The sequence below is a fragment of the Parasteatoda tepidariorum genome, chromosome 6 (genome assembly GCF_043381705.1).
Source record: "Parasteatoda tepidariorum isolate YZ-2023 chromosome 6, CAS_Ptep_4.0, whole genome shotgun sequence".
Classification (NCBI taxonomy): domain Eukaryota; kingdom Metazoa; phylum Arthropoda; class Arachnida; order Araneae; family Theridiidae; genus Parasteatoda; species Parasteatoda tepidariorum.
The window spans coordinates 15,546,026-15,558,036 of NC_092209.1; the positions used below are offsets into that span (position 1 = coordinate 15,546,026).

The window sequence follows — 12,011 nt, forward strand, 5'->3', positions numbered from 1 at the left end:
TATATATAGATGTATATGTATGTGTACATATGGTATAAAAATGTCTCGTTTGCTCAATTTTTCTGCATGAATTTTTGTGAAATACGCATTCGTGGAAACAGTTTCAATTAAATAATTGACCATATAAGTTATATTACCACTCATTATCTCAAAAGAATGTTGTTTTGCCTAGCTCTATCGCCATGGTGATCGTGCTCCCATATTACTATACCCAAATGATCCGAATGAAGAGCATGTTTGGCCGGATGGTTTAGGAAAGTTAACACAGGTAAAGAATTGTTTTTAAAATTCTAATTCAGATAAATTTTATATCTTTATGCAGGATGTTCTGATTCTCCATCTTAAAACTTAATTTTTAGATTACTTTTCAAGCAAAACGTGTGCCGATTTCTCGATTAAAATAGTAGAAGTCGAAAATTAATATTTCAGCAAGGGAGAAACAATTTCTAGCACCTACCCCCTTTGAGGAACACAGGATTAAAAACATCATTACTAGTTTGATTGCGTAATTAAAAATGGTCGTGTTAATAATAATCTCTTTTCTCTTTTCTTCCGACAATCAAGCAGGTTTTTATTTTTGTCAACCTTCCTTATACTTTCGATTTATTTCGAGACCTAATTTGAAATTTATTTTTATTGCTTAAATATTAATAAACAACTCCTTATGTGTAAACTTTTTTCTTTAATTTTTGTTGAAGATTCTGGAAATATTTATAATGACGATTATTACGAAATATTCTATAAAGATATACTATTTCTGTGATTTTTTAATTTAAATTGGCTCCCGCAAAGTACGATGTTGCCTTTATGTTGTTGTTACATTTACCTTTGTTGATGATGTTAAAGCAAGATGCTGCCATTCGTGGAGGACCTTTTGATAGAACTAACCAGTACTAAATCACGAAAAGCTCCTACAATTAGCCTAATATCCTGGATAAATTGGGCAGGATATCATTATAAAATTGACTGTTTTGACCAGTGTGGTACTGTATGTTTACTGTAGATTCTCTCGCATGTTGGAGTTTTCGGAAACAAAGTTATTGACCTGATTTCTGGGAAAGGTAACGAACTGCCCATTGCCCCTTTTACCGAACTACGAACTTCTGAGATGCACTCTCTTTTTTTGGCTAATATAAACACCACTTTTAGGATCCCACCAGAACATGAATGGTATGATTCCTGCTGGACTGTCATTGCAGCTCTCCTGTCCAAGAATTGTTCAAACCACTCTATCTGCACTTAGGACTGGTCTCCTTTCTAGATGGTTATGACTGGTCACACTAAGGAACTTTATTTTTAACGGAAACGAGTTGACCCATGCTGTTTGCCGCTGTTCTGCCATCGCTTCTCCCTAGATTGTGCTGTGGGATAAGGGTTGAATGAGGGGGATTTGGTTTGATTTAATTGTGCGACTTGGTCTCCTGAACTTGGTTTAGTTTGTCTAAGCCTTGAGGTATAGCAACAACAACAACAAGATGTTGCTTTTAACCAGAACGTTTTTAATTAATTATAAATATTAATGTTTCATAAAATTATTGACTGTGTTTTTTAGTTAATTATGAGCATAATGTTTTTTGAATAGAAAAATAGTTATTGTACTGTGAGTAAAAACATTGAGTAAAAGCATTTCGTAAGTAGAATTTTGCAGTCCTGCATTTCTTTAAGGCAGGAAGTTGGTCTCTGGTTCCACACCCAGGTCTCAAAAACCACAGTGAGGACGTAAAATATCCTCAGTGGTAGACGGATCATAGGTTAGAGTCCTCTTGCCGTCAGATGAACCATGGGAGGTTTTCTTGGTTTTTTCTCTCCATTTAACGCAAAGGATGATTAGTTTTTTCAAAAAGTCCTCCACGAAGGCAAATTTCTCTCACTACTTGATCCAGGAGTTCCCTTGTTTTCTGGATTGGGTTCAAAATTACAAGGCTAAGGAGTTGAACATTGGCTGTCGTAAACCCTAAATCGGGTCGGCTGTTCAACGACCGTTGTAAATTAAAAAACTACTACGCTTTTGGCACAATGTTTTATAGGGTGGTAGATATTTAATAATCAAAGCTTTCAGAATTTTTGTCAACATTTTAAACGTTTCACAATAACAGTGTTGGAACAAGGTGGCGTTTGATATGAACTTTTAAATAATTTATATGTAGTGGCGTGGAAAATAAGTTTAAATGAATAAAAAAAATAATACATTAAAGCGTAAACTTATCTGCCACTGGAACAAATTTTTACAAAAAGCGTGGAGAGATGGCAGCACTGTATGATGATAGTGGAGGTTTGATGATAAGGCACTTTTTCTTCTAGAAAGGTACTTTGATTAGTGATAGGTATACGGATAAGGCCTTGGAACCTAATGTTCGTCTTTTCATGGGTATTTTTGGCAAGACTTTGGTTTCGCTTAAATAGATGACAACACGTGTCGTAGAGCGCATTATTCTGATTTGAGACTATTAACTGAATGATGGTTTAAAGTGCAACAGGAATTTTAATAATAATTTCATTTTTATTATTTTTTTTTAGCTTGGCAGACAACAACATCACAATTTAGGACATTTTTTCAGAACATACTATCAAAACTTCATGAATTCAGATCCATCGGAGGTGAGATTATTTAAAATGTCTCTTATTCTATTTGTAGCACAGAAAAGATAGCTCAAATATTAAATAAATTCAGACATGCAAAAAAAGCGAACTTTGTGGCAAACTGTTAAGTACTCTCTTCTAGAAAGTGATAAAAAGTTGCATGACTAAACGCGTCTGGTGTTTCGGGGGAGCAGAGAGACAAACTAACATATGGTAAATTAGATAAGTGAGAGTTTGTTTTTATAGTAATTTTTTTAATTCTGAATCGAATGACAGCAATCTCGAGACAATAGGGCATGTCATAAAATTTCATCGTTTATTTTATTTCAGGGTCAAACATTTTTAGTGAATTTTGTGAATTATGTAATTTAGTGAAGTATTTTGTCGTTTTTATTATTATTCTAATATTTTTTCAAGTAACCTAGAGCTTTAAGAAACATATTACAATCTTCCCCTGAATAAAAAAACAAAGGGATACACAATGGAATTACCGGTATAAATTTGATGGTCATCTCATCTTCAACTTCATGAGNTCATAAAATTTCATCGTTTATTTTATTTCAGGGTCAAACATTTTTAGTGAATTAAGTATTTTGTCGTTTTTATTATTATTCTAATATTTTTTCAAGTAACCTATTAAGAAACATATTACAATCTTCTCCTGAATAAAAACAAAGGGATACACAATGGAATTACCGGTATAAATTTGATGGTCATCTCATCTTCAACTTCATGAGAGATAGCCACATAACATCCACTAAGACTAATTGCCAGTTTTTATTAATACGCATTGTTAGATCAGGAACCGTAAAACCCTTTAAAAAATGTAAAAAATTGAAAAGGTTTTTAAATTTCGATTTACTAATAACGCAGGAATCGCAAAACGAAAATGGGTAAAAAAAGTTTTAAGATGGAGATAGCTCTATAAATCCATGTCAGATGGAATATGTTTAATATGATTTGATTTATTGAAATTACATACATTTGCTGACTTGTGTGCTCAATGTTTAATATGTTTTGATAATCCAAACTGATGACACCAAACTAGATCCCTATACCTTTATTAGGTCACTCCCAGTTGTGGAGGTTGGGCCATATGCACATTTAATTTGAAAATAATTGAACATATTAAACTTACAAACATCAGCATATTTTAAGAAGGGACAAATAAAAATGAAATGTTAAAATGCTAAAATAGTGCAGTAACGCTACTGTTCTATCACTAATGCTTCTAGTTTCTGTTTTAAAGATCTCCAGCTATCAATATGAATTTCTGCCTTATCTATTTCTTTCTCTATTTCTGTATCGGAAGATTCTCCAGAATACAACAAATGTTTACTTTTCTCTTCAAAGATTATCAGTATAATAGCTTTCTCTTCGATAAGCTTTAATTTATTAATTTTATCAGCACAATTGAGTTTAATTTCTACCTCATCAAAGGAATTACATGCTCGAGTAAATAATCTCCAATGTTGTCTTCTATCTTTCCAAACTACTTCCATAACGAATAAAGAATGAAACAAAATATACAAAATATTTCTTACTCGTAAAAAACGTCTATGCCCTGTTCGCGGAAACCAGATATTCCGTTTATATTTCGAATCAGAATTAGTTAATGATGTCAGTGTTCTTAATTATACTATAAGCAACTTACAGCACACAAAATGGCTTATTTTTTACAGTTCTATTAACAAAAATATAAAAAATACATGCTTCATCAATAAAACTCGAAGCCCTCAAAGATATAAAATGGCGTAAATACGAATATATTAATGCTCAAAAATAAATAAACATCAGCTCAAGGCCATTTTGTTTCTTCTCCACAAAAAAAGACGAGCAAACTCAATAAAAAAGAAGAAGAAGGAAAAAAAAAATACTGTTACCATAGCAACTTAATTTTATGAACTACATCAAAGTTAAAGACTAAACAGACGATAATTCTCAATTCGCGATCGCGACACAAAAAATACATAAAGTTATATTTCATAATTTACACGAAAACAAAATAAGGGTTAATTTATAAGAGTAAATAAGTTTAATTTAACTTGCAAATTTAATATAATTAGTTGACCTAAAATTAAAAAAAAAAATTAAGGAAGAATTACAGCAAAAAAATTGAAATCTGTTAAGAAAAGTAACCTCATTAATTACATCAACAGTATGAGATGCTGTTTCCTCTATACAGCTGCCAACTTCTCCTAACTTCCTCTTTAGTTTTGTTGCCAGCTTGTTAATCAGAGGGGAAACTCCTGGCTTTTCAGGCAAAGNAGGAAAAAAAAAATACTGTTACCATAGCAACTTATGAACTAGATCAAAGTTAAAGATTAAACAGACGATAATTCTCAATACTCGCTTCATCAATAAAACTCGAAACCCTCAAAGATATAAAATGGCGTAAATATTAATGCTCTGAAATAAATAAACATCAACTCAAAGCCATTTTGTTTCTTCTCCACAAAAAAGGACGAACAAAATAAATAAAAAGGAAGAAAAAAACAACAACTATTGCCATAGCGACTTAATTTTATGAACTAGATCAAAGTTAAAGATTAAACAGACGATAATTCTCAATACTCGCTTCATCAATAAAACTCGAAACCCTCAAAGGTTTAAAATGGCGTAAATATTAATGCTCTGAAATAAATAAACATCAACTCAAAGCCATTTTGTTTCTTCTTCACAAGAAAGGACGAACAAAATAAATAAAAAAGAAGAAAAAAACAACAACTGTTACCATAGCTACTTAATTTTATGAACTAGATCAAAGTTAGAGACAATAACAGACAATAATTCTCAACAGCTACAGCTTTGCTAAAATAGTACAGTAACAGCGTATACTGTATTTCTTTAGCCATAACCTCATCTGTTGGAATTTCAAGCTTTTTTTTTTTATTCTCCACAAATATATTTAATAAGTAATTTGTTGATTTCTCTATTTTAGCACTCAAACTTGAATTTGACTTTTTTCACTGTTTGTTTTGATAGCATAACTATTACTGTAGAAGCCCAAACATTGGTAAATTCTAAGTGTTTCTGGTAAAGCCTAAGATTTCTCAAAATGTTTTGGGGGTTTTTACGTTTTACCACAAATGTTTGTTAAAAGATTGAAATGGAATCATATTAAATCATACTTCGGACTTTTACCACGCCACGTTGGTAAAAGCTAGATTTTACAGGTAAAACATACGATTTACCAGGTTTCAGGTTTTTACCGTAACATAAATTTGCCTATTCATTTATATTTAATATTTTTCCCACTTTTTTCCTTCCAGATCAACGTTCTCTCTACAGACACAGCCAGATGCATTGAAAGTGCCAAATCCAATCTTGCTACATTCTATCCTTTATTTGAAGCTGTGGAATTTAATAAGCAAACAAGCGAACAGCAAGTACCTATATTTTTTATACCCGGTAAATTTGATCAGGTAAGTTATATTGTGACATGGGCTGAAAATGATTACATTTTGTACTCATGTGAAAAAAATATAGATCTAGATTAAAATGTTATTAACGGTTGTACGTGTAAGCGCATTTATATTATAAATTAGGAATGACAACAGCGGTTTTTTTTTGTCTTGTAGTATAAAAATTTGTAGAATGTCGATAAGGAATGTACGTGAATGTAGCAAGTTACGAGTACGCTTATATTGTCTATAGATATTTGTTTATGTTTTCTATAAGGGATTTATTAATGTTAAATCAACTACACAAGAACCTAACATACGAATACAATATTTATAAGTATGACTATACGGTACGAATACAGTGTTAACAAGTGTGGCTATACGGTACAAATACAATATTAATAAATATGGCTATACTGTGCGAATACAGTATCAATAAGTATGGCTATATGGTACGAATACAGTGTTAATAAGCATGGCTATATGGAAAACATACAGTGTTAATAAGTATGGTTATACGGTTCGAATACAGTGTTAATAAGTATGGTTATACGATTCGAATACAGTGTTAATAAGTATGGTTATACGATTCGAATACAGTGTTAATAAGTATGGCTATATGGAAAAATACTGTGTTAATAAGTATGGCTATATTGTACGAATACAGTGTTAATAAGTATGGCTATATGGAAAACATACAGTGTTAATAAGTATGGTTATACGGTTTATCAAATGAAATTAATATTTTTCTCTCTCACCCATATGTGTCTTAGCGACACCAAAGATAAAAAAAAATGAAAATCAAATACATTTGATAAAATCGAAACAAAACTGAATTTTATTATATTAACATTAACATGTTAAAGGTCATGCACACGCGGATAGCACACGTAGGTAATTTAGCACACTGGATAATTTTCATAATATTACTTAGTTATTAACAATTCTGCTCGATATTTACACCAATAATGTTTTGTCGTGATTAAATAGGTCTTTGTTAATCATACTTAATTTCTTATCTTGTTTGCATGAAATATTTTTTAAAAGCGTTAATTTGTGGGTAAAAAACAATTATTAGAATTCGAAAAAAAATATTTTGAAAAATAATAGCTTTGGCAGAAATCAAATCACAATAATCACGGCAAGATACGAAACGAGTGATCTTAAATATTAATCCATGCAACTAAAGGAATTGTTTTAATGTATCTAAATATTTACTGAAAATTAATATTTAAGTTTAAAATGAAGCAAAAATCTAACTCAGTTGAACAGTATTATAAAACAACCTTTATTAAAATAAAAATGCAATATTTTTTAAAACTGAATATGCCTAAATTAAGGTAGAATAACATCGCCAGTTTGTAATTTTCATGCTCTTATCTGCTTACAGTGCAGCATGCAAATTCGATAATTTTTCAAATTGATGCATTTCAATTTATTAGTTTATTTTTTAATATTTTTTTTATAATTTCATTTTTTATTATTTTATTTTTTATTATAGTTGAACAAAAATTGAATCGTATGATATCAAACTTCTTAAGATGTCATTTTAAGGAATGCAATTTGCAATGGCAAAATACAAAATTTGTGCGAAATCGGTCGAATAGCGCCTGTGAAATCAAAATTTAAAAATGTATTTTTACGCATTGCACGCCTAGAAGTCAATTCCCTATGCCAAAAACTGGTGGGAAGTTTCTTCAGGCGTGAGGCAAGCTATTGTCATCAGTCCAACATCATATCGATGCATGCCCAGAACCATCAGAATTTATACCATTGGGTATACTGAATAAATCGTGTATTGTGTATCCCAGGAGCCTCAATGGAATAATAAATAAAATGAAACTTTCTACTATGATGTATAACGAAATTAATGACACATTTCTCTTTATTATTAAATAGTTTTTAGGTATAAATGTACACTGTCCTAGATATTTTGTTGAAGAAATGAGAATTTTGGACGATGAAGGAATATCATTCTATTTCAAACACTGGGTGAGTATTTCCAAAACTTTGTGCCTCCTCTAAAGCAGTGGTTCCTGAACTTTTTTGTCTCGCAGACCCCTTGTCATGTTTTTCCGCTTTGGATGGACCCCCTGCTTTCCTGATATTGATTTTTTGTAAGTTCATCAACTTCAAATGTATTTTTGATAGCTGGTATAGCGTTACTCACTGTAAAAGATTTAAGTTTCCAACTGTAGTAAAGTTAGTCTGAAAAAAAAAAACACATGTTAATTTTATATTTATTAATTAAATTCAGACTAATTTGATTAATATGTAAATGGAATAAAATGATTCCTCTATGAAGCCCGTACTCCTCTACTAATATCATAATTGCGGAAATAGGTTTGTATGCAAAACCGTAGTAGTGTATTGTCGGTCTGTTTATTACGTTTTCACGTAAAAACTATGCAGCAAATCTCCGTGATCATGTGCGCAGATAAAGTTGGAAGTCTAGCTAGCTAAAGAGTTGACACAGGTTAGGCTACAATTTACCGCGGAAAAATACTTTTTTGTTACAAAATGAAACCTTATACGCAGAGAAAATAAAAAAAAGTACGCTGGCAGAGCTGTAAGCAACTGCTAGTTTATAATAATTCAGTTTCATATATCAAAAAATAATCCTATTAACTTACATTTTAATAAAATTTTTACTTCATAGCTACTTTTATAAATTATGTAGAATGCAGATAGATATATGTCTTTATATTATGAGTAGGACTGGGCGATATAAGAAATTTTATATCGTGATGCATCGTCAGTTTTGCATCGCGATATAGCGATGTATTGCCATATAGTATTTTTGAAATTCATTTACTTGTAAGGCACAGAAAGTCGAATTTCTATCACAACATCATACTCAGATTGATTTAAATCAATTTATGAATTTGAAGATATATGTCTTGCTTAAGAAAGATATTAATGATATATTTTCTAAAAATGATGGCGCAAATAACGAAAGATTTCTTAGTTTAAAAATAAATAATAAAAAATAAATAATAAAAAAATAAATAATAAGAAAATAAATAATGAAAAATAAATAATAAAAAATAAATAAAATTGAAATTTATCAATATCCAATCTTCCACAGCGCGAGTTGGTATCAGTTGCAAGAAGATCCTTGCGCGTCTTATATCGATACATCATTTTGCGCTCGTCGTCTTTAGTCTACGGCTTAAATCAGATTTCTGACTCATCAGAAATCTGATGCATCAGATTTCTGATGCATCGTCTGTAACGAAAGTTGTGTATCGGCTTGCTGATACATGCGTTAAATCGATATGTCGCGATACATCGATTTATAGCCCAGTCCTAATTATAAGGTAGTATAATGTAAGTAAATAGGTACTATCAGCGTATGTTAATTATTCCATTCATGAAATGCCAAAATTAAAAGTCACGACCTGCTCATATGAGATATACTATCGTTGACCCACATTTTCATTTCATGGACCCCCAATCTTTTTTTCACTTGACATGAACCACTTGCAGGTTGTCGTCGACCCCTTTGCCTGGGGGTTGATAAAAACCACTTTGGGAATCACTGCTCTAAAGTAAAGCAGCATGAATGAAGCACGGAGGAGGGAAATTATGTCCTTTTTTGTGTCTTTATTTTCGCCTTTTTCACGTTGTTTTGCTTTATTGTTCATTTTATTGCCTTTTGTGCTTTATTGTCCATTTTAGTGCCTTAATTCGTACTTTATTGTCCATTTTAGTGCCTTTATTCGTGCTTCATTGCTCATTATTCGTGCTTTATTGTTCTTTTTAGCTCCTTAATTTCTTCTTTATTGTCCTAGTTTGTACTTTTATTTGTGCTTTATTTAGGATGAGTAATTGAATTTTTAATCTACAAAGAGGAACATGATTGGTAAATTATCAAAAAGTGTTTTTATTTTTACATAATTGTAAAGTATGAGCATTGAAAACAAAAAAATATCAAAATTGCATTTTTTTTAATGACTAATGTTCCTATGTGATAAACTTACTCCAACTTTAAATTGAGTTTTCTTCCCTTAAATAATGCTTGAAATTCACGGACAAATTAACTTATTCAATTTCCAACCTGTATGTATTTAATTATTTGAGAGAGATTTTTATCGTTTGAATACATAATTTTTGACTATTAACACTGAACCCTAATATTTAAGGCATTATTTGTTCAATATGCTCCCTTACTGGCAACGTCAACTTAAACAATTTAAAAATAATAACATAAAATTAATTAATATATGGCATTTATTAAATAATGCAATTTAGAATTAACCATTGCAATATAATACATTTTTAAAATAAGATAAGGTTTGAAAACATCTTGACAATAATCAAGTCCAATAATTCTAATCAGTATATCAAATTCACCTGGATGAAATCTAATTTCTGAACTAACAATTTTTGATTTGGTTTCAATTATTAAATGTCATATTTTAACACTACAATAATTATTATTTCAATCATAATTACTACAATTATTATTATTTCTATTTATTAAACTTAGGATCTAAGTAGGTTCGTTTTGATTATTTTGATTCTTTACTTAAATTATTCCATGCCCATATCTGCATTTTATTATTCAAAAAATTGAAAAAATTTTCTCATATAATAACTTTGAATGTTTGTTTTTCCCCCTACAGAAAATGTTCAAATATTACTCAAATCACAGTGGAAGAAAAATAACTGACTGGAAGTCGGCATTCATGCTTTTCGATACTTTGTCTATTGAAGTAATCAAGATATCCATAAAATCTACACAAATGTACTAAACCTAATAACGACTCTTTTAAATATAAGTCCGTGTTATAACTTTTGTAAGGGGAATGTTTTACTAAATCTCTCTCTTTTTCTCTTGTTTTGCAAAATTTCGATCTCTTCCCGACCAGTTGGTGGGCTCAAATTTCGAATGTACTCTGTGGGTGATTCCAATACAGTGTACGATTGTTTTCTAAATTATGCTAGCAAAATTTATTGCTAATATGAATTTAAACCATTTTCCAACAGAAATAAACTACAGATACAAAACTTAAAAGGAAAAATAATAAAATTAAATTAAAATTTTATTTTAAAAGATTTTAACACACTTTCTGCAAAACTTACTTTAGTTTTTGTATATATCATTTCCTGAAGATACTATTTCTTACGATACCATTTCTTCAAATACGGTAAATACCATAACAATTATATATAGTTTCTAACAAAAATATAAATTTTAACATTAATGCATGTATAATCGAAATAATATTTTTTGTTTTATTTACCATGCTCTTATTGAATTGCTTTTGTAGTTGTCACAAGAGAATTTTGAAACCGAATTTTAACCTTTTGCTGACTAACTAGTGCACTGAAATCATTATAAGAGCTTTGTATCTCATAACAATTCATATTTTATTCGTTTTCTGATTAGTTGGGAACAGAATTTATCACGATATTATCACCAAAGGGAATTTACAGTCAATCGAAATTCCGATCACTTTTCGAATAGCTAGAATACTCAAATTTTACTTTGAACTCAATGATAGATAACAAAAGAAGTTTTAACGATAGAATATTTCAGACAGAATATTTCTATATATATATATATAGACACAGAATATTTCTCCAAATACAATTTATCGTTAACCAAAATTACGACTAATTTCCAACAAGTCAAAAGCTGTCAAGTTTTCTCCGCAGGGCTGTCAACATTAAGCTTTATTCAAAACATTTGAAATAGTTTTAGACAATTAAAAACTAAATCTTTCAGGATTTTTGTTAATTTTTTCCTACATTTTAAAAGCCTCACCATAAGAGAGCTGGAATCATAGTAGCTTTTAAGAAAGTTTTTGTATCATTTAAAGTGAAAATATGAAAATAAAACAGTGATACGGAAAATAACTTTACTTAAATTTTAAGAAACAGTGTGTTACATTAAAACATAAACATAGCTAAAACTGGAAGAAATTTTCCCAAAAAGAGTAAAAAGGTGGCAGCCCTGCTACCAGAGTTCCGCACCTGCTGACACTAAAATAAGAGTTGACATATATATATATATATATA

General features: G+C 30.3%; 2 protein-coding genes across 3 annotated transcripts in view; both read left to right on the forward strand.

Moving 5' to 3' along the window:
- The window catches only part of LOC107451959 (testicular acid phosphatase homolog), a 539,537-nt gene that overhangs the window by 483,286 nt on the left and 44,240 nt on the right, over positions 1–12,011 (forward strand). The window lies entirely within an intron of this gene.
- The window catches only part of LOC107451964 (lysosomal acid phosphatase-like), a 17,507-nt gene that overhangs the window by 4,186 nt on the left and 1,310 nt on the right, over positions 1–12,011 (forward strand). The window contains exons 2-6 of the mRNA XM_043048560.2: positions 173–268; positions 2,518–2,598; positions 5,853–6,005; positions 7,884–7,976; positions 10,613–10,702. Of these exons, the coding sequence (XP_042904494.2) occupies positions 173–268; positions 2,518–2,598; positions 5,853–6,005; positions 7,884–7,976; positions 10,613–10,702 (513 nt within the window). The remainder of the gene's footprint in view (positions 1–172; positions 269–2,517; positions 2,599–5,852; positions 6,006–7,883; positions 7,977–10,612; positions 10,703–12,011) is intronic.